Source organism: Drosophila melanogaster, chromosome 3R (genome assembly GCF_000001215.4).
Source record: "Drosophila melanogaster chromosome 3R".
Classification (NCBI taxonomy): Eukaryota; Metazoa; Arthropoda; class Insecta; order Diptera; family Drosophilidae; genus Drosophila; species Drosophila melanogaster.
Window position 1 is genome coordinate 7,493,851 of NT_033777.3, and position 22,651 is coordinate 7,516,501.

General features: G+C 39.6%; 3 protein-coding genes across 4 annotated transcripts; all 3 read right to left on the reverse strand.

Annotated features, from left to right (window-relative positions):
- Nucleotides 1–70: 70 nt before the first annotated feature.
- alpha-Est9 (alpha-Esterase-9) lies at nucleotides 71–11,248 on the reverse strand. Of its 2 annotated transcripts, NM_079534.3 has the most exons (5): nucleotides 10,664–11,248; nucleotides 3,203–3,515; nucleotides 2,874–3,024; nucleotides 2,083–2,819; nucleotides 247–1,685 (listed from the first exon to the last, which is right to left on the reverse strand). In NM_079534.3, the coding sequence occupies exons 1-5, from the start codon at nucleotides 10,705–10,707 to the stop codon at nucleotides 1,221–1,223; spliced, it is 1,710 nt and encodes a 569-aa protein (NP_524258.2). In that variant the 5' UTR covers nucleotides 10,708–11,248; the 3' UTR covers nucleotides 247–1,220. The 2 variants fall into 2 exon arrangements, with proteins under 2 accessions (NP_731165.2, NP_524258.2); NM_169187.3 differs by having other exon boundaries at nucleotides 71–1,685; nucleotides 2,083–3,024.
- Nucleotides 7,101–8,526, reverse strand: Mics1 (Mitochondrial morphology and cristae structure 1). Its single transcript, NM_141468.1, has one exon. The coding sequence runs from the start codon at nucleotides 8,391–8,393 to the stop codon at nucleotides 7,296–7,298; it is 1,098 nt and encodes a 365-aa protein (NP_649725.2). The 5' UTR covers nucleotides 8,394–8,526; the 3' UTR covers nucleotides 7,101–7,295.
- A 4,244-nt stretch (nucleotides 11,249–15,492) lies between the features above and the next one.
- On the reverse strand, nucleotides 15,493–21,820 carry alpha-Est8 (alpha-Esterase-8). The gene is made up of 4 exons (NM_079535.3): nucleotides 21,312–21,820; nucleotides 18,061–18,373; nucleotides 16,675–17,562; nucleotides 15,493–16,428 (listed from the first exon to the last, which is right to left on the reverse strand). The coding sequence occupies exons 1-4, from the start codon at nucleotides 21,356–21,358 to the stop codon at nucleotides 15,952–15,954; spliced, it is 1,725 nt and encodes a 574-aa protein (NP_524259.2). The 5' UTR covers nucleotides 21,359–21,820; the 3' UTR covers nucleotides 15,493–15,951.
- Between the last annotated feature and the right edge of the window lie 831 nt (nucleotides 21,821–22,651).

Genomic DNA, 22,651 nt, shown 5'->3' on the forward strand with positions numbered 1-22,651 from the left:
CACTTGTTAAATCTATTATTTCTTTGTTTCAAAACACAAAGTTTATTTTTTTTTCATAAAATACATTTTTAAATTTCATCGTGTTTTGCATCACATGACTTTGAAGCTTTTCGACAATATATTTGTATTTCCAACAAATTCGGATACACAGAGAATTCTTAGGCAAACTATTGTAGCTTTATTTATTTGCCTTAAATCGTCATCTTCTTGTGGACATTCATAAACGATTCCAAAAAATTTGTTTTTGTTTTCATTATTTTATATTCTAAAAATGATGTAAAACTTGGACAGGTTTATCGTTTGTTCAAATATAACATTTTACCAAAAACAACCTATGCATACAAAAGATATATATCTAAAAAGACTTAGGCTAAGAATATAAATAAATTGGTTACGGTTAACTAGTAGTTTCAGTTAAATATACATCTCAAAAACTCAAATGGAAATTCCCTTCTTGTAAATGTGTGCGTTCGTGATACTGGAAGAAAATATACTGGATCTTCTAACTCAAGTTTGTGCTGAGTACTTAAAACGATCTCGAATAAAATGAGTTGTATAAAATACGTTTGATATTAGTTGGCTTTTAAAGATATCAGCGAGACTTAAAGGAACGTTAAATATAAGATCTTAGCTCAGATTCCTTGGCTGTCTTGTTTGTCGAGTTTGGTTTAGTGGGTTTTGGTAGTTTCTCATAGAAGGTACTTCAGTTGCGACTTGTTTCACACTCATAGGTCGTGCGGCATCATGACTATATACGAACAGCCTGCTTAGACTACAGATTCGATCCGATAAGATATAGTAAGAAACGGATGAACTTTAACACACCTAGAACTCTTCTTCTCGTTGACAAACTTAACAATAAACTCTCATATTTTATGTCTAAAGCTACGCTTTGCATTGTTTCAAACATAGGCTTCAACGTAAAGCTTTTCCAATCGTAAAAGGTTAGGGTGGGTTCACTTATCATTCTTGCCAAAAATAAGTCTGTTGGGCAATCTGAGGGCAAGTTCTTCAAAATGTTCACATAAAGCGGTGGTTCTCTCCATCAGGAATAAAGACCTTTTGATGACAGAGACAAAAATTATGTTGAATTTTGTAAATTTCACTCCAAGTAATGATCAGATTGCATTCAAAGCTCAAGTTATCTTGTCTCCAAATGTGACCCCCACCCTTGTACTATTAAAGCTGCATGTCTAGCCTAAATGGATTCCTGCAGATCCCTACAACAGCTCATCGCGTCGAAAGAAACTCTCCCAGACCATCAACTTCTTGAGGTCGGGCACGTCGATCACCTTCAGCTCGTCGGATATGTTAAGGCACTTCAGCTGGTGTTTCTCGACGGCCGCAGGATCGACGGGCTGCCACAGGTCCTCCTGTTCCGGATCGAAGTTGGGGTTTCCACATGCCGCAAAGTGCGTCCACAGTCCCACCAGCCGCTCGATGCACTTGTACTCCCGCGTGTGGTTCTTGAGCTTCCTCGCCAGCGAGTTGTAGAACAAGTAGGACAGATCGTCGCCGTGGCACGTGCCCCTCACCTTTTTGCCGCAACTCAGGATGCGCAGGTGGTTGAAGTGCTTGGAGTCGAAGTCGAAGCGGTACAAATACGTCGGCGCACTGCGAGCGTACTGCAGGCGGGACAATACTGTGCGGTATATTGGGAACCAGAAGTACTCGTGGGAAACCATCTGCAATATATTCAATATTTTTTTTAAAAGTTATTCTACAATAAATGAACACATTGGCATTACCATAAGATATTGCATAAATTTAAAATATGCGCTATCTATTCAGGGTATGCCTATGTAAATCTACGCTGCCTGATTTAGAACAGACCAAAAATGCAGTCTGTCTTTAATGCAATATGGAATATCTTTGTCAGTCCTATCTAAAAAACTTGGGCACTCTTTTTTTGATTCATAGAAACATTTAAGACTTATACACTCAATCATAGAACACCTGCTTTTATAAGTCATCTTGGTTATGTCGGTATATAAGTGTAACTAAAAAACAATAATATTTCCGAACTCCAATCTTAAGATTTATTGCCCATAGTCTTTAATAAAATATTAGTGTTTCACCCACCTGAAGGTATTCATGCAGGGTGTCCAGACTGGGCGTCTTATCGCCGTAGTAGCACTGCCTCAGCTGATCGCCGTACTCCCGGCACAGGGCACTTTCCCTGTCCATATTCAATTCGATAGGCACCACAAACCGGCAGTCGTCCAACTCGTTTAGACACTTCGGATTCGTCTTGGTCTCTGAGTACAAGAGAAGCCCCTCGTTGGAAACGCCTCCGATGATAAGTGGGATATTATTGCTCCAGGCGGTTCTCATCATTTCGATGGGTTTCTTCGGCACCACACAGTGGCTGGTTACATACGGTTCGATTACGGGCCCAAAAGAGAATCCAATCCGCTCCTTCTTCTCCTCGTCAATGCAGAGTTCTCCATTGGCTTTGATGATTTCGGATCCCTTGGCGTTCTTCAGGAACTCCCAGACATCGCGGGTGTTGTTTTCACCTGCGTAACCCGCCTGGACAGCCAACCGATATGGCCAGTTTCTCTGAGGAGTCACTGCCCAGGGGGAAAGCGTATTACCCGACATGCAGATGGCCTTGTGGAAAAGTCCATGCGTCTGCTCTGTGATCATCATGTAGTGAACCGAGGCACTTCCCGCACTGTCCCCAAAAATTGTTATATTCGCGGAATCGCCTCCGAAACGCGAACAGTTGGCCTTGACCCAGCGCAGGGCCAACACTTGATCCTTGAGTCCCGCATTGCCGGGCACATCGAGTTCGGGATCGTCCAGGCACAGAAATCCTGGAAGGCTTATGTTAAATATATGTTTTTTTTTCCACGTGTCATCATTCGTACCCAGTGGTCCCAACCTGTAGTTGATAGAAATGACCACCACATCCTCACGCAGCAAATAATCCGGACTGTAACATTCCCGTGAGGCCTCGCCAAACTGGAAGCCACCGCCATAGATCCAGACCATCACGGGCATTGGTTTGGTGGGATACAACTGTGAAGTAAATAATATATTAAATATACCATAGTGATGCAGTGTGATAGCCAGCAAAATAATATAAAATTTGATTGCACTTTTCGATAAAAAGCAACTGAAGAATAGATCACAGATACGCTTAAAAAGGCTGTTTTGTCCGTGAAGGAAAAAAGATAGCTTACTACTATGCACTCACATTCTTTGTGTAGACATTGAGGTAGAGGCAGTCCTCGGAGCCATCGGTCATCTCGAACACGAAGTGCTTCTGCAGTGGCTTGGGACCCTGGGAGGTGCAGCTCCTGACCTCCGTCCAGACCTCCGGGGGCTGGGGAGCCTTGTAGCGTAGCTCGCCCACCGGTGGTTTGGCGAAGGGGATCCGCTCGAAGCTGAAGTAGGACTGGCCGTAGATGGACTTCCTCTTTACACCCTTGATGGGTCCGTAGGTGGTGCTGACGACAGTCTTTTCGCTGGTCCTGTATCGTCGTTGTTGGACCTTAAAGTCGACCATTCTGCAAGAGACAGGGAGCGGAGTGAGCCTAAGCGATTTCTTAAGATATTTCCCCATTTGCACCAATTGTGATCTAAGCCTAATCAGTGAAGAGGGGAATTCGCAGCCATTAATCAGGGACAATAAACGATGGCAGCTCTGCCAATATTGATGGGAGCGGTGCGTCTTTTCCGTTTAGTGTTCTGCTGATAAGGTTAATTTTTTATCAGCCCGCGACTGACAGACCAGGTGTGCGCCATTTATCAGAGCCAACGACTCTCGCCGATTCGTATTAAATCAGTTTGCAATATTTTGTTATTCTTCTGGCTTTTATTTTTGTTTTTGGTTTATTTATTCCGAGTGGCAGTCACACAAAAACCGACGCGGCCTGGTATCAAAAGATAAACAAAGTGCTAACCAAACAAATTTTTCGGTAATTTTTTGAGTTGTGTAAGTCATTCAACTTGGGTGGGGGAATTCAAGGGTAAAGGCCATTGAAATTCAGAAGTGCACTAAACTTTCAACAGGCCTAGACAACTGGGTTATGTGTTTATAGATTCAAAAGAATTTGTACCTAAAAGTAAAGCATTTTTTGGGAGGAAGTTTTGATCAGAAATTCTATTCTATTCTATTTTTCAATTAACAAATTGATGGCAGCTTATTAAAATTCAAGACTATAAAACTATAGGGCACGGCCTTTCGCACTGTTCATAGATTTTGAATTTTAAAAATAGAACGAGGTGCTTTGTTTATTTGATGAACTTTCAACCTTTCTCAGTTGGCCATTTATTTGTCTAAATAAAAATATCTAGGCTACTTGATAAGACTCAAAGCTTTTTATAGATCTAGTAGTCAAAGAATAATTTCGAATAAGTGCGCAAATATGATTACTTTTCCTTTCGACCAATTTTGGATCGCCCTTAGGCGACTTTTGTTTATCGACTGCCATAATGGTCAAGTCGTGTATACAAAATAAAACCGTTTTTGTCAATATTTCCCATTTTCGATTGAACATAGCAGAATAATTTTGATCGCTTTTGTGCTCACCCGGCGATGAAACGTGTTTCGATTTTTAATTAATGCCTACGTAAGACCATATTTGTCATAAACAAAAAAGATAAAATAGAAACCAAGCTATATCTGAGAGACTGATTTGTCCGAACTTCTTTGTATTCTTTGCTTTGCTCGCAAATGTCGTCCGCCTGTTGTTTGCAAATGTCATCAGTTGCTGAAGAAACCCCAAGGGCGGCGAAAATATATCAAAATTTATGTTTATTAATAGCCGAAACGAGCTGATGCCTGTTTTCATTTGAGATGGAAGCCAAAGACCCGACGCATGATGCGAATACTACATCCGGAGCAATTTGGCTGCTACTATCTCAAAAGGCGGCCTTGAACTTGGCCTTGGGAATCGTTATGGCAAAGGAGCGCTTAATCTAATGGTCAGCACCTATAAAAATAAGGAAAGTCAATATAAATAATGTTTATGACGGGTCTGCCCGACTATAAAAATTGTGTCCTAATGACAGGTTTGCGTGTAGCATGGTTATTTCTCAACTAAAGGTCCTAAAACGCACCTAAATGCGGCAGACGGGACAGAAAACCATTTTTTAAATGTCGCAAGCTCATGGAACCAAGATATTTTAGTTTGCCCATGGCTACTTTATTTTTTATTAGCGAAAAATATACAAACTGCTGAGAATGCAGAGAGAAAAATAGTATTAGCTATTAGTTAGCTCATTTAAGGCTGCTTAAAATTTTCCTCTTCTGTTGCATCGCTTCCGTCAAGAATGTATCTGCTAAACGAACTTGTGTGTCACAACTGATTTATGTGTTATTTTTGGCCACGGCTGCGATAAATTCTTAGCAAAATAAACAAGAAAATTCTGCTTACACTAAGATGGAAAATATTCAGCTGCTTATTAGCAACATGTGACGACAGCAGACCCAAAAAAGCCACGAAGAAATTCCTCAGACCTAAACGCAAATAAACTTAATCCGATTTAAGGAAAAAAACTAACAATATCTACGCTCTATGATTTCTGATTAATAAAAGGAATTCTGGTTTATGTCTAAGGCAAATCGACAACCTTAAAACTATTGAGCATTACCAAACAATAAAAATAAATATTTCCTAAAATTTCAGCGTACATGTAAACGTTTATTATATACTTGGGAGATATTTGAGGACTAGCAAACGTGAAATTGAGATCACCTTATCTACAGAGCAGTAGGAATATTTTTTTGAAACAGCATTCAAATAGTTTGTGTTTTGTTTAATGCACCCAGGGGAGAGATAAGCTCGACTTATGTCACAAATGATTCAATTAATTTCCCATACGAGCTGCGTAATCTGCCCGACTCTCCTTATCAGCTAGACGTAGGGCAAATCCGGCACGCGATAGATGGAAATGTGAGACTACAATCTAGAGCAGTATCAAATATTGTCTGGCCAACAAACTGACAGACTGTCATGGCCATGTTAGTTTCTCAAAAAGATGACAACACACGTAAATTGTGATTAGAGCCCACATAAAAGAAGATATTAAACAGCAGAAATTTAATTTCCGCCTCGAAGTGGCCATAAAAAACTGGACACGGCCTGTTGGCGACCTTCGCCAGGCTACGAAAGCTCCATTCGCAAATTGCAGAATGAAAGCTTGGCCGTTATGAATGAACAGGATGGTAGAAGGCCAAAAGGGAAGAGCTTTTCAAGCGAAAGCGATTGTCATCCGACAGGTCAAGGAGTCATTAAAGGATGTGTGGGTTGGCAATTGGGCCTAAGCAAATTTATAATTAAATTTTTCCTTAACAAATTACTTTAAAAGCCTATATGAACAATGCGCGTTAAGAGTTAAGCTCAAAAGCAATCAGCACAAAGTTAATACGATTTTAATCTAATTTAATAGCCCCAAGTTGACTTTATTAACCTCAATAAAGTAAATATATTTAATGAACAATGCAAACCGATTTGAGAGTCTTAATTTAATGAAAAATGCGCTAAAACTTGAACTCATTCATTAAAAAATCCTTATAATACATAATATGCACACATATAATTTTAAAAGTCTGCTTGCTCTTGTCGCGGCAATTCTTTCATTCTTTATTCATTTAAAAAAATTGTTTTCGCCATACAAAAGCTTGCAGTAAAAAAAAAATAGAGAAAAGGAAAATGCGGCAAAATTAAATGAAATTGACAAGTAGACAAGCGTGTTGGTCTGTGTGGGCGGCAGATAGAAGGCGAGCACGAACGGCCAGCGACGGAATTTCACATAGAACACAAACGAATTTTTATGCCGCGGTTATACACGGCGTATGCGCAATGTCAGAAACAAAGCATACAGAACAAAATAATGCTAAAAATCGCCAAAATCTTGAAGCAGTACAGTGCTTTAGCAGGGAAAAGAACAAATTCAAAAGCAATTTAAATAGATTTCTTAATAATAAGATTCTTAAATGACCCGAAAAAGGGTATACTATATTCGTTGACAAATATATTTCAGGGAGATGGAAATGTTTCGGATCGGAATCTTAAGTAGAGTCGGCTAAATACACAATTTTGTTGCCTGTTCATAAATTTATATTTGTTTCGTACTCTCTTGTTTTTAGAAATTTGAAAAACCATTTCAAATTTAATGTTATTTTTTAGATTTGTGCTTTAGCTTCGAACAATTTCGAAAAGATACATTTCAAAATATGAAAATGGGTAATTCTAACTAAATTATACAATTTGTGGTAAAACCCCAGGCGGTTTATTTTGTGTATCTGAATAAATTTAGGTTTTCCTACACCTTAAACCAACTCAGTTCTTCCTCTTTTGGTCTCCAGCCAATATAATTGCGATGCGGATAAAGATGTTGAGCGCATCCATGTAAATGGCCAGGGCATGATTAATTGGATCGTAAGGGAATTTACTGTACTGGGGATACAACTCCGCCGACTTAACGATCCTTTGGGTATCGTACAGAAGAAATCCGCTGAACAGAATCAGTCCGCCGTACAACGACATGCTGGCCAGTCCCGCCCCCACTGCAGTAGTGGGCGGCAACCACATGGAGGCTAGCGAGGAGGCGAAGACCACGCCCAATCCAATGGCCAGCGGTCCGCCCATATGCAGGAACTTTTCGCTCGGGGCACAAGCGGCCACGGTGGACAGGGCACCCACGATTCCGCTGGTGTACAAAAGGGCCTTGGTCAAAATGGGTCCACCCAGGAGGCACATGGGTGCCAGGACAGCTCCCAGAACGGCACAGTGGACGAGCCAGGCCAGCTGCTTGGCTCCGAATCCCGGCTGATATTCTAGGCCTTGTGCAATGGATCCACTGAGCATTACCAGTCCCAGGGTAACCAATGAGGCAACCCATCCAGAACGCGTCATCAGAGCCATCATGGCATCCGATTGGAAAAAGGCAACGGCTGAAGCAGCTGTTACACCACAGGATGCTCCGAAATAGGCATAGGTGGCATGAATACGATCCCTCACGTACTGGGGCCACACCATCGAGTGGTCGTAGATACTCGGTTGATTGGCAAGGCCCAGACCATAGTAGCACAGACCCACGAGACCCATCAGAGCCGCTCCAGCCGCCGCTCCCTTGCCCATGGAGTAAGCATTTTCACTGGGGGGTCCCATCATGCGCTCCTTGAGGGAAGGACCTCTGGTTCGACTCTCCAGTTGGGAACGATCGCGATCTCTCGACTCCCTGGAATACTTTCTCATCCCAAGTTCTTGCATATTCCTTTTAGGAATCACTGACTTTCCTTGAGCCAAGGAAGGTGTTCTTAAGGAATTACTGTTCATCTGCGCATGGGCTGAGCTCCACAGGCGAGGACATCCAGACTGGCCCAAAAGGCGCATCGGTCGTCCTGACAGCACATGGTTTAAACGGGCCAAAAGCATTTCGAAATTATATGTGGTGTACTGTATTGAGTATCTTGTACAACGTCAGAAAGGTAATAATAAGAAGGGGGTTATGAGTTTTGGCAGTTTTAATGAACAATTTAGCTAAACAAATTTTGAGACAAGACTAATCAATGCTACATAGCAGATTGATTTTGAAAGGGCAGCTTGGTTACATCTAAAATGAATGTGTTCATTTATTGCTTTCTGCAATTATTATTTTATCATCATCATAAGTTTATCAGTTGTTGATTTGTTGTTGGCATATTATTTTTATTATAATGAGAAAATAGGCGATGCTACTGAAGAAACTGATAGCTCTTTACCGCTTTGAACCAGTTTAACCTCACGACAGCTAGATGTGAACACGAAGAATTTCCAAAAGATATTTTTATACCTACTATAGAAATCTTTGCACGTGCCCAGAAAAACAGAGAATTCTCAGCCAAGATTGTCTGAAATTGAAGGTTAATTGGCTGCCAAGCGATGAGTTTGCTGTGTCAATTGATCAAACCAATGACTTAAATTGATTTCAGCCAATAAATAACAGTTTGGAATTGGCTAAATTTTAATTTTGGGATACTTAAAGGCAAGCCATTTATTAATAAAATGTTGAAAATACATTGTATGCGTATTGACAATTCGTAGGTGTGTGTCGAACTGATTGAATGTGGGCTGTGTGAATTTATTTCGACTGGCAGAAATGGAAAAAAGTCACAATTTAAAAATGCAAATGAATGCAAAATTGAAATAATAAAATGACTTGATTGTTATATGACGTCATTATACTGCAAAAATATACAAGGCATATCAATATCAGTTGCTTAACATGTACAATCAAAAGTGTGCTATTTTTCATTTGGATGATGATGCGAATAGTTTTTCCAGCATAAAAAGTGCCAGCTTTTGAATAATATGCATGGGGTAGCAGCATCTGAGAGCATCTGAATTGAAAACCATTTCAGGCCCGACATCTTATTTGCTACAATCCATCTTTTTGCCGCTTGAAATTCAATGAAATCATCGTGTGAAGGGGCCGAAATGAAACCAGTTGGCCACCAAATCGAGCTGATCTCATTCAACACCATTTCCATTCTTTGAAAATCGTCAAACAGACATTTTTTGCAAGCCAGCCCAAAATGTGAGTCAGCCTCTGATGTGTGTTTACTATGGTTTACATAGTACGCGTACTACAATTTGCATACGTCCCGTGAACTTCTGGGAGCGGGCTGGTGGAGGAATTCTAGTTTGCTACCTAATTATTTGCGCAGTTTAAGTGTCGGCAAAAAGCCCACAGACAAAAGAGAGAGCCAAAGACCCCACTAAACACAATCGAATCGTATAATGACGTCTGCCCTGTGGATGTGTGTGTGTATGGGCTAGAGTGTAATAGTATTTGTGGATATCTATGTTTGCCCATAATAAAGACAAGATACGATTCCACAGAATCAATGGGAAATGAGGGAAAAACATCATAGAAGGGTAAAAAAGGATGTAACTAGAATATTGTACCTTCCCAAGTGACCAATAGGTACCATAATAAATGTCAGATAAGCAAAAATTTATAATTGGTTTAATATTATTTCCTTAAATACAGAAGAAGTTTAATTTAAAATGTAGTATTTTTTGTAATGCATGAACATTTTTGTCGCCCACCTGTCTCTCCCACCTATTGTTGTTTTCTAGTACATAATTAAATGTGTATGCGTGCTTTCCACAAGGATTGGCAATCCCTGGGGTAGGACATTGTAAGCAGCTGCTGAGCAATTTCAAAGCAATTTCATTGCTCCCAGCTGTGTAAAATTCGTAATACAAAACAAGATAGAAAATTCTGTTTGCCTAACATAAACATTTTCCCGTAGGGATCGAAATTAAAGGTATGTTTTTTTTTCTAGATTTTGACTTGTTATGGGAAATATCTACAGTATAGTGTTTCGCTCTGTGGATCAGGACATAAATCATAAGTACGTGGGTTGCGATTTACACAAGGCTTTTGAATACCCAGTGAGTTTCGGAGGTGTGCAGTTTAATTATATAGTTTGCTTTAGTGGGGATGACACAATGCGCTGATGTCATGAGGCTTGTGCAATTGGAATGATTTTCATTCCACTCTTAGCTAAGCAATTTTAATGCTTCGAAAGGGGATATAAGCAAATCTTCATGGCCTAACCAAATAAGGAGCTGCCTACTACGAGATGATCGCTGATCACGTAAATGGCACATTTTTGTGCTCACCTAAAATAAATCTGCAAGATGAGTTGTCAACTTACTTGAGTCCAATTTTGAACTGATCAAATGCAGCCATGGAAGACATGTTGTTACTTCTTTGCTATGTATCTTCGGCTCGGGTTCAATGGAAAAATCAACAGCCGCCTTTCAAACGCGGCCGAAATGTAGCTTTTTATAATATAAATTATATAAATTGTTTATCGGTTTGTTGGTGTTTTGATATATATATATATTTAAAAAACGCTTTTATAAAAATTGTTTTGGTGTTTATGCCTAAGCGAGTTGAGGAACTGCCAGCTGTTCGATGGCCTTGCAAGGACTGCGTATATCAACAAAACGGAGCTTTTATGTCCTGCGCACAAACACACGCACACGCGTCGAAGCCACGCTGGAAAACGAAAGCGCAGGATGCGAAAATTCCGAAACAAACGCCTATCACATAAGTTTTGCCCAGTTTGCTGAGTCGCGGAACTAGCTTCCCTCACTATTGTTGCCCGATGTCGGTGTATTATATAGTTTGTGGCTTTTGTGGGCTACGGATGGCACTTTATTATTATATATAGTCTATGGTCTGGCATCTGTTGCCGTTACGCGTCCGCTTGGCGTGAAGGCAGCTCGTCAACTGCCCGCCAAAGCACAAAAAGTTCTAAGCGTGGCGAAAAGCTCGCAAACGCATGCGAAACATAAAAGCGTTTCTTGATAGACACGGGAGAAACGATTCGGTGAACTCTTATCTATAATTCAGTAGTGCTATATGCTATGTAGTTGTGGGGCGCACTTTTCTACGTGCCTGACTGATTCACTTCCCAATTACATGGCACAAAATGTGTCGACTTTGTCCTGCCTGCAAATATCCACTTTATCAATGTCAAAAAAAAAAAGACATTTAAAAAAAAACCACCCATAGATAGCAGTAATCGTATTGATTCGCACTGGTAACCAGTTGTGATTTCGCTGATTCGACAATATTTTGTATATTGGTTCTTTTTTGTTTGATGAGGGTGTCATGCGACGGTAATCTTTATGGCCCACTCATGCTTTGATAAGAAAGCGTAAAGCCGATTTTACGAATGAGTCACATTTTTTTTTATTGGAGGGTCTTCTAGGAAGCTGTAATCGGAAAATAAATATTCGGTGTTTTAAGGGGCACTAGAATTGGTGAAATAATGTTCTCAGGCCGATTACCACTCATTATTTGATCAAGATGTTCTTGAAGACAATTTTAAGAAAATTAAATACGTTTAGGGAATGCTATTTATAAGAAAATTATGACATTGCAATGCTGCTTCTACTACCCATTATAGCTATGTATGCCCGTGGTTTATGGATTTTTTGCTTTTGTATACATTTTTAGGCTTATCAAAGTTCTACAAAAATTTGACTGAAAATTATTAAGTAAATTATATACCCCTTGGGCAATTAAGAAAATATTATAATTTAGTACTCTTTTGTTATTAAATAAAGGTTTATTACTTTTTATTATATATTTGGTTCTGTTTTCCCAATCATATCGATTACTTCATCCTGTTGGTCGCCCATTCTCGAATTGAAATGTACTCCTTGAATATAGTCGTTCATTATAAACTAGTCCTTTTATTTCTGTTTTTATTGGTGCCACTGGGGCAGCAGAGTAAACAAAGCCAAGTGACGAAAACAAAACAGGGGAAGGCAGGATAAACACAGCTGACTGAAGGACCTGACTCCTGTTGCTACAAGCACTGCTCAAAAGCTTTTTCCCCCCAAGCTCCTTAATTTGCAAACTACTTTGTGTTCGCATTATTGTGCCATTTGATTTGGTCTGCCCCAAGTAATTGCCTCTAGTTATGGTCAGTTCTAGTTTCAGTTTAGCTGAGCAACTGCCGCAGACTGGAATCAGCGAAGATTACACCTAATCAAATTATGGGTTGAATTAATGGAGCTTTATCGACTGAAAAAAAATATCGCATTAGTTAAGCCTAACACTTTTATATCCCCCTAAAGAGAATCATTTCAAGACAGGGTCTGTTAACTAAAATCCAAATAAGTCATATTGCAACATTGATATTTTTTAAAATTTGATTCATTAAGGCATGGCAGTTTTTCTAAGTGCATGCTCATTTCAGCAGCCGACAGATTTGTTTATACTTATGATATGCTAAATAAATAACCTTGGCCGGGGGGTAATATAAACTCTCGTGACTTTTGGCGCTTATGTTGCCATGCGCTTTCGCTTGCCGAGCTTTTCAATCTGAATCGACTTCTATATAGTTACTCGCTATATGGATTAAAGTGCTCTCCCGATGTATCTGTATCTGTGTAATCCTCTCTGGGAACGATCGCGTGCTCTGGGTTCGGCACGTTTTTCGCTATACATATATGTATGTATGTGCGATTGCTTCTCTAATTCATTTAAATCAATTTAAGTAAAGTTGTCGTTTTTTGTGCAACTCAGCAGCGACTATTTCTGGCATTGTCAGACCGTCACATTGTCGCACATTGTTAGATTTTAAATGATTTTAATTAAGCCAAAATGATTCCAATCAGTGGCAACTGAAAATGTATTAATAATAGAAAAAGTTCGCCATTCTGAATATTGTTCTCGGGGGTTTACTTTCGCCATATGCTGCCCCAAAATTTATCGCTTGATTTTTTGAATATATTGTTTTCAAATGCACGGCGAACAATAAGATTGAGATTCAGAAAATAAGCAATGCCATTTAAAAAAATATATATATATACATTTTTGGTTTCCGGGTTATTTAGCTATATTCTGTACTCACCGGAAGGATTTTGCCTTAAAATCTAATGTTTTTGCTTATTTCATAATGATTTAATGTATTGGAGAAAATGTTTAGCTCGTTTCTTTCGGTGGAAACCAAATATGGCTCATCGTTTTGAATTGGAATTTAGGGCAGTGAGCAAATGTTTTTCCAAAAGCAACAAGTTCTAAGTATTATGTATTCATTTTGTGAAAAACTCTCCTGCACAACTCTCTCGCCACAAACAGGGCCAAGAAAATGTTAATGGAATATCAAATGTCCAGGAGCTGAGTCGAAACAACGTGCTAGTTCAGCGGTTCAAGTCGCACATGATAATCATGAGCATTTCGCGACGCGCAACAATTGCCTCATGAATTTTTCAAAGGCGAATCGAATCAAAGTGGACCCTTTGCCACGCCCTCTCATCAGCGTCCCCTTTTCCGCCCTGGAAAGTCATAATTTTCCGGCAGTTCGCGTGACTTTTCCATGCCATTTCGTGACTTGATTACAGCGCTTGCTTAACATGCGCCCTTGTTTTTGTTTTCGCTGTGCAAGGATAATTGGAGGAGGTCTTGTTCCCAACGTTGAATATTACACCGATCCATCAGGGCACCATTCCCTTTCATCGCTTCTGCACGTGACACCAAACTATTGTCTGTGATTTAAAAAATCCGAACTAACCCATTTGACACACTTAGGGCTCACTTGAGGGGGCTAAATGTAATGGGATAGCTCCTTGAAAAAAAAAACCTTCTCCAATTTTATTTATACTAGCGATTGTCAGGACCTTTTTGGTGGCGTAAATGGAGAAATTTATTTTAATCTATGGTAGTTCATGGAATAGAAAGAAACCCTTGTAAATGCCAATAATATTTAAAAGGAGTTTATAAATGTGGAAGTAATATTTGGATTGAGAATTGAACTTTAGTTTAAGATACGCAGTAAACAGTAAAAAGCTACGCATTTTTGAATTGAACTTATATATTTATGGTGCATTTAATAAAATGTTACAACTTTAATCGTAAAAAGAAATTCGAAATGTATTAGTTGAAATTTCTGATCAAAGTACTTCAATACCTTGATCAATCAATTCTATTCATTATCAGCTTAATAGCAATTAATTAGTTTATATAAACAAAACCTCTTTGTTTTTCGCAACATTTGCTTTGCAATTGTTTTGTGAAGTAGTTAACTTGAAATCGCACTTGCTTATCTTGCGATAAGAACCGTTATTCAAGCTGATAATTTAGTTGCTGTAAGCCATTACATACATAATATGTACTACATGTCTGATGACTTGTTGTGCATGTGTGCCCATAAAAACCCAATAATCCCTAGAATCTTTGCAGGCATTTCACCGAACAAAATCATTGCATACTTTGTGGCAGCCACAGCAATTCCATCGCAAAATTAAAGCATCCCAAAAAGCCGGCCCGACAAACAGAAAGTTGCTGCAAATTTGCTAAGCACCTGTAAATAATAATTACAGTATTACAGCATAAACAAAATGGCGAAAAATCCCGCTGTTGGGCAAAGGTCAACGGAAGTCAACGCAACCGAGCTTAGTAAATTTGAAGCACGTGTAAGTTTTTAATTACAATTAATGGTGGGTGGTATTCGAGGTTCAGAGGCTAACGACTTTGTTGTGTATGCGTGTGTGTGCCTTGTGTTTATAGCGGGCTTTGAAGTTGCCATAGACACAAACACATAAGCCCAACGCGTTGGGCGGTGTTATTGTGAAATGTATGGTGGTGGTGGTGGTGCACATGTATTTGTGCACAGGTGTGCGCTCGCTTTTGGTCTTGTCACCTGACAGCCTTCATCTGTATGCGAATGCGGCTTCGTCGGTGAGCGGGTGTTAATATTGTCATGTTTGAGCGTTTAAGTATTTTTAATATCATAACATGTTGCATGCTTTATGGGAGGCTTTCGCATGGATTTAACCAATACAGACGCACGCGTGATTCTGTCACTCAAACAGAGTAATAATAATTATAATCAGATCAATACCTTTGCTGACGCACTTTGATTTTTTCTCAATTCTTAACCATAAGTTAAACGACGTTATCAATTTGTGAAGAATCGCATACAATAATACATTTAAAAATAACTAAATAATAAATACGTCATGTCGTATTGATTGACAATTTTTATTGGAAATTTAAAAAGATTTTTTTAATAAACAATCTATTAGCTTTTGTTTTTTGATAAAATAACAAACTAGACAGAAAAGTACCTTAGACTTAAGTTTGATTTCTAAAATGTAGGTATCACTTTTTTTTTGCTTACCCAACGAACTCCCATCACATTTTGTGCCGCAATGCAAAAATAATTCCGTTTGGCCTTTAAAGTCAGATGGCCAACTTACAAGCAAACAAAATATTTACCCACTCATGTTTGTGTATAGATTTTTGTAATTGCCCTTACTGCACAAGCACTTAAAATTCGCTATTTACATGTGTACATTTGATGTGCGTTTAAGGCCATCCCGGGGCCAGTTAAGGAGCTATATCTAAACCTTATGCTATATTGCTATGGATATGGTAAATGGATGCGATGGGGAGGGTCGGGAAAGGTCGATGGATGGGCCTTCAGTAGAGGAGTTCCCTGTCGTAGATGCAGTCCCAAAGTCTCAGCTTTTCGGCTTCGGGCAAATCAATCACATGCACATCGTGCGATATATTCAGGCACTGGAACACCTTATCGTCCTTCGAAATGGGCAGCCACGCGCCACGCGGCTGTTCCTTCTCATCCTGGCAGACCATCGGTATGTTGGGATCCCCGGAAATGGCAAAGTGAACGACCATGGATACCAAACGCTTTATGGTCTTGAACTCGGCTGTGCGGCGTTTCAGCTTTTTGGCAGCCGCATTGTAGAACAAATACGACAGATCATCCGCGTGACAGGTGCCGCGCACCTTGCGGCCACAGGTGATAATTCGCATGATATTGAAGTGCTTCGAGTCGAAATCGAATCGGTACAGGAATGTTGGGGCCAATGGGGCGTGGTGAGCACGCGAGAGCAAAGTCCTATGAATGCCATGCCAGAAATATTTGTACGAGAAGAGCTGGAAAATTAAGTATTTATATTTTAGTCAATGGTTTTTAAAATTGACTAGGGAAACAGCGTTAAGAGTATTTAATTACAAATTATAAACTGAGATGTACTGATATTATTTAGTACTGCGTAAGTATGTAATGATTTTGAAAGCCATAAAAAACCATTAAAAGCCATAATGCATCTCAATCTTCACGTTAATAAGAGACTTTTAAAAAAGCTTAACTTCGTTCCAATTTATTTTTTTGAAACTTACATCGCTGTACTCCAATATGGTCTTCCTGCCAGGAGTCCTATCGCCGAAATATAGCTCTCGTACTTTCTTTCCAAACGCTTTTCTTTGCTGCTCATCTACGTGGGCATCTTGAGGGGCCAGGTTCTCGCAGTCACCCAGCTGGCAAAGCAGTTCCGGCCACTTGTTCACTTCGGGAAACATGAGGAGACCTTCGAAGGAGTTTCCTCCGATGACCATGGGAATGCTGTTGCCCCAACAGTCCCGCATCATTTCCAGTGGCGACTTGGGAATCACACAATGAGGAGTCAAATAGGGCTCGATGGTGGGTCCAAAGCTGAACATGGTCAACCGCTGGTGTCGCTCCTCCATGGTGATGATATCCTCGGCCACCTTCAGCATGCTACTGGCCTTACATTTCTTGAGATGGGCAAAAATGTCCCGATCGTTAGCATCTCCTGTGTAGCCAGTGGCCTGTGCCAGGCGATAGGGCCAATTTATGTGGGTTGGGGTCTGCGCCCAGGGTGCCAGTGCGGATCCCGACATAATAATAGTCTTGTGAAATAGGCCCTTGGCCTGATCCGTCAGCATCATATAATGTGTGGATGCACCTCCAGCACTCTCACCAAAAACGGTTATATTATCGGGATCGCCACCAAAGAACTGGCAATTCCGTTTGACCCACCGCAAGGCCATAACTTGATCCTTTAGTCCGGCGTTTCCAGGAACATCCAGTTCTTCGTCTGCAAGACTAAGGAATCCCAGGGCTCCTAACCGATAGGATATTACGACCAGTACGACATGTTCCATCATAATGTAGTCCGGGCTGTACAGATCCCGCGATGCTTCTCCCATTTGGAATCCACCGCCATAGATCCAAACCAGAACCGGCAAAGGTCTGTGTGGATGTAACTTAAAAAAAAAAAAATGTAATAATCCATATTATATACCAGACAAATGTATACTTTTTAGAAGAAAACAAAACTCTTAAACCCGTATTTAATAATAACTATACGAGTTGTGCAATAATTCTTTATCATCAGGTCTATTAAAATGTCGTAAATTATATAACAAGACATTAATTTGCTCCCAGCATTAAAATATATATCAGAAAATTGCATATGATGTAAACCGTTGCTTAATTGTATTTAAGAGTACAATTTGATCGTGGACTCACTAAATACCATTTCACCTATGGTTTTCATATCAAATCTGGTATAAGAATATATATTTGTTAGCTTTCTACATAAGAGAAAACAATCATCGTTTTAAGTTTACATTAAACATTCAAAAAATATAATTTATAACAAATAGTAAAATACTTCTTATGATTTATTTAAGTCAAAAGGCGGTCAATAATAAATCGATCAAAATTTCCTCGTGCACCTGTTGTTTGGTTCTTTGACTCACCTCCCTGGTGTAGACATTGAGGTACAGACAGTCCTCGCTGCCTTGCACCTGCTTCAGAACGATGTTGACCTGGCAGGGCTTGGCGCGAACATGTGTGCACCGCTTGACATCTGACCAGTGCTCTGGCTCCACGGGCGCCTTGAAGCGGAGCTCGCCCACCGGCGGCTTGGCGAACGGGATGCCCTCGAAGCTGTAGTAGTTGTTGCCGTAGATGGACTGCCACTTCACCCCCTTCACCTTTCCGTAGACCGTGTCGGCGATGACCTTGTCATTGCTGCGCAGGCGTTGCTGGTTCGTCTTGAACTTGACGTAGCTGCAAGGATAAATATGTGAATAAATTAACTTAAAGAAAATCAAAGGAGGCAGAGTAGGAAGCACATTGCTGGAAAAGCCAGCTCCCCGAGTGTTTGGCAATTCGCTTTCAGTTTTGTTTGTAAACAAATGGGTTTGTCGTACTGTTCTTTTTTTTTGCGAATTTTCAATTAGCGCGTAAACAAATTCAAATATAAATAGCCAATAGTGAAAATAGAATGAGTGTGTGAAGTGATGAGGTTGGTGATGCCCTGTATGCCCAAGCAAATTATGCCAAAGTCAAATTATTAACAACCTTCAAGGTGCAGTTAGGTTCAGTAAAAACTATTAAAAATATTAATTCTTTAAAGTATTAACTTTCTTTTAAATAGTATGGGAATGAATTACTGATATGTTGTAATAAAATACAACAAAGTAAACAGTTATTAGCTAGATATTAATATTTGCTATACAATGGAATTAATATTTATATTCGGGAAATCCATAATTTTAATTCCGGGAAAAGGAGAAATATTATTTCTTCTCAAAAAATGTTCACTGCGCACATATCATCGGAAATACCCTATATCGATGGAGGCGCGGCCCATTTAAAATTCAAGTGCGTTTTCATTTGGGAACGTGCTCTTCGAACGACGCGTGAGCCGATCTACAACAGATCGCCAAACGCCGCCACAAAATAGATGGAATCATAAATGTCCAAATTCGTATAAAATAAAAGAAGACGGAATGCCCAGCCCAGACAAAAGTCAAGTACGATGCTCGCAAATCATGAGAGCAAACGGGTCTACAAGTAGTAAACAGGGGCACCGATTAATTAACAGCTGCCCGGCGTCTACTTCTGGCGCTTTTGAAGCCCCGGCCTTGAGGAAATTCCAGTAGAAATCTTTTTTTTTTTTTTGTTCAGATGCAATCAGTGCGATCTATTAGAGATCAAGTGCTAATTCCAACTGGCCAGTCGAGGCCGAGCCCTAAGATCCAGTCATCGAATAACTAGTATTCTAGTCGAGAACTTGTTTCCCGTCTGTCCACATTCGATACAAAATTTAATTATTTTCACCTTAACTAGCGAAAGTCGACATCTGCATTGCGAAATGAATATGAAATTTTTCGAGCAGTAATGGTCTGGGAATAGGAATTAAAGGATAAAGAAATCCATATTCGATTCCATTTCAAACACATTTGTCTGCGTGTGTCTGAATTTTCTGTATTTTTTTAGAAAATAAACTGTGCGATGTGCAACTCAAAATATTTACAAATTTATATACATATAAGGGGATATGAAAATTGAAATGAAAGTGGAAATTTTCGGAAAATCAATCAATTTTGCCATGCATCAAAGCATTGCATGCGGGTCAATGGCATTTTGCTAGAGTGCATTCTGTATTCAATATTATTTTCCATCGAAAAGAAAAATAAAGGAAGTATAATATTCCACATTTTTCATCTATCAAATTCAATCACTCGTGTGTAAGGCGAACCAGAAAGTTATAAACGACCGTTGATTTTTTCTCGAGTTTTTTTTTTTTAACAATTTAGGTTCTTGACAAAGGGTGAGGAAATACTTTCAGCTGTTTCTAGTTGACTAATCGCAATCTTTTGAATTGCTGACTAGTTTTAAAATAGTTGGAATAAGTGTACGTTTTGTGCTCAAAAGTTCTTATCCAAAAAATTTACAACAATGCGGAATTTAAGCAAATATTATAAAAAACCAGGCCATTTGAAACAAGAAAAGGTTCTATTAGTGTACGAAATAAACAAAAGTTTAAGTTTGTTGTCCAAAAGTCGAACATTTTGCATTCGCCCGTTGAACTTCTTTTACTTCTTGTTTACCTTGCTTGACTTCTTCGTTTAACTTTTTAACTGCTATTTTTCTTCGGCTTCGTTGCTTTTAGCCAAGTTTTTTGCCTATAAGCATAAACTTTTGTGCTGAAGCTGCAAGTTATTGTAATTGCCTTGACATTTGCCAAACGTGATTCTTGTTAAATAATTTTTTCGATTGTCACCAGGCAGTTTTTTACCTTTTCAAAGAACTCAGTTGATAGAACTGCTCGTAAAAGACTTAAATTAGAGGATCGCAGACACTTGCTTCTTTTGACGCACCGTATTAAGCTATTAAGCTAGGGTAGTTTAAAATCTTATCAGCCTATTGGCCGATACCGATAATTGATAATTGGCTCAAACAGGAGGAACAGTAATAAGTTGTGCGTTATCAATTGTGTGTGACTCGCGTCCAAATAATTCGCTTGAACTTTTTCGCACTCAAGAGCCCCGATTCTGATTTCCAAAACTGATGTGTAATTTTCGGGCGGTACAAGGTTCACACCAGATGTCTGCTGATCATTTGGTGTTTGAATTTTATTGCCAAACTTTGGCGAGACTTTGATTTGATGACGATTTGATTTGGTTATCGCCAATGTCGATGATGCGGATGCAGAATCGAGACATTATCGGCCGCTTTATGACTATTAATAAGACCCAAGCGGTGAACCGGATTCGGGTCTTTGCTTCAGCAGCCTGTAATCGCTTGATAAGAAATGAGGCTTGGCGGGCCGGACTTCTGTTATCAGGGCTTCTCAACTTGAGACTCGTATGGTCACGGCAACCGGGTGGTTATAATACTAAAAAGCGTGAAACCCAATTGACCTCACTGATTGATGGATTTACTAGACTCTAGTGCAGCGGAATGTTGGTTTGTAGCAAACAAAAAAGCATCGTCTGCCTGAGAGGCGGTTTTACAAATATGCTTGTGCTGAACATGATAAAATTATTAATGAGTGATTAAGAAATTTTTGTTGAAAAATAGTTGAAATCCTTTTGTTTTTGCTTTAGAAATTTTGTTATAGAATATTTTAGAAATGCTTCGCTTTAATAGGTATGAATACGTTAGATATTATAAACATGCATGCCACTTGAAGGACTGTGGGGGAGGGGGGACTTACTTCAGTGCAATGCGCATCTGATCGGCCACGGCTATATCGAATGACATCTTGCTGTGGTCTCACGCCGCTGGCCACAATCAATTCCCTTCCGGATATATTCGCCTATATATGCGAAACTATTAAATACACAAAACACAATTGGCACGCTGCTCGAAATCCCAGTGAAAATAAACGAGGACGCCAATTGTATAAAATCCCAGCTGGACAACGGGGCGAATGCGTAACGGGAGTCGTATCAGCCGTTAGCCCTTAAACTTTCGATTTGTATATATATATATTTTTTTTGTATTTGGAGGAATTAGTTTAGATTTCTATTTAGTTCTCGCTTCACAAAGCCCAATGTCACATCACTTGTTGCGGCCACCGTAACTGCTCTGCTTTTACAGATGCGAAATAATTGAAAAAAGGCACCGAATCGCGGGAACGGGACGACTGTTACTGCCTCTGATTTCCAGCCCGAGAATCTAAGGCTGGCGTTGCGCTTTACTCAGGGTCCGCTCGGCAACTGAGCATTTAAAGTAAGCGCCGGCTAAGTTTAGTGCCCGCCGACGTTCGTCTCGCACACTCATGCACACAGGCACACACAGCTTGTCGATGATGGTGATTTTTCCACTCGTTTGCCCATTCCGCACTGGCCACGGGGTCGTATGAGTGATATTCTAGCGCTAGCTGGCCGCGCGTCTGTGTGTGCTGTGCACTCAAATAAATGCTTTGGCTCGACTGAGTCGCTTGCTTGCTGGCTGTTCTGGGCGCCGTTGTTTTGTTTAGGCGTTATCGTTTTTGTTGCTGCCGTGTTGTTTATTGTTTATAGCATGCCCCGCTATTCGGCTATCAGCCCCCCGCGATTGTTATTAATGTTATTGCGGTTTTTGGGCGGAGCTTCACTGCCCGGTTATATAGAAGTGATTACATTAATTGAGGCCTAAATCAATTAAATGCTGTCAACGATTGCCATAAACTTAAAACTAAATATTTACAGATAGTTATTTTTTATAGGTGTTTTTTTATTGGCTCAGGAAAAGAAAGCCCATCATAGAATAATATTTAACTTATTACTGCACAATAATAATTTATGAACATACATTTAGAAACATCAATAATAAAGGTCGTTACTCAAGAAAAAATATAACCAGATTTCACCTAAAACTCATGAAACGCAATTATATATATTTTACTTATTTATACATTTATACAAACCAGTTTTCCGCATTAATAAGTTATTGAGATAATTTAATTTGAGCTATTGAACACAATTATATTTCCCTTAGATATGACCATGATAAAACTACATATATGGTGCAATTAGCAAAGCAACTGGGAATATTATCAACGGCTAGAAT

Excerpts from the sequence above, each read along its gene's own strand:
- Mics1 (NM_141468.1), bottom strand. The coding sequence starts at position 8,393 with ATGCTTTTGGCCCGTTTAAACCATGTGCTGTCAGGACGACCGATGCGC.
- alpha-Est9 (NM_169187.3), bottom strand. The coding sequence starts at position 10,707 with ATGTCTTCCATGGCTGCATTTGATCAGTTCAAAATTGGACTCAA. Across the intron at positions 3,516-10,663 it reads CAGTTCAAAATTGGACTCAA|AATGGTCGACTTTAAGGTCC; the intron begins GTAAGTTGACAA and ends TGTCTCTTGCAG. Across the intron at positions 3,025-3,202 it reads TCAATGTCTACACAAAGAAT|TTGTATCCCACCAAACCAAT; the intron begins GTGAGTGCATAG and ends TTTACTTCACAG.
- alpha-Est8 (NM_079535.3), bottom strand. The coding sequence starts at position 21,358 with ATGTCATTCGATATAGCCGTGGCCGATCAGATGCGCATTGCACTGAA. Across the intron at positions 18,374-21,311 it reads CAGATGCGCATTGCACTGAA|CTACGTCAAGTTCAAGACGA; the intron begins GTAAGTCCCCCC and ends TTATCCTTGCAG. Across the intron at positions 16,429-16,674 it reads CCATATTGGAGTACAGCGAT|CTCTTCTCGTACAAATATTT; the intron begins GTAAGTTTCAAA and ends TTAATTTTCCAG.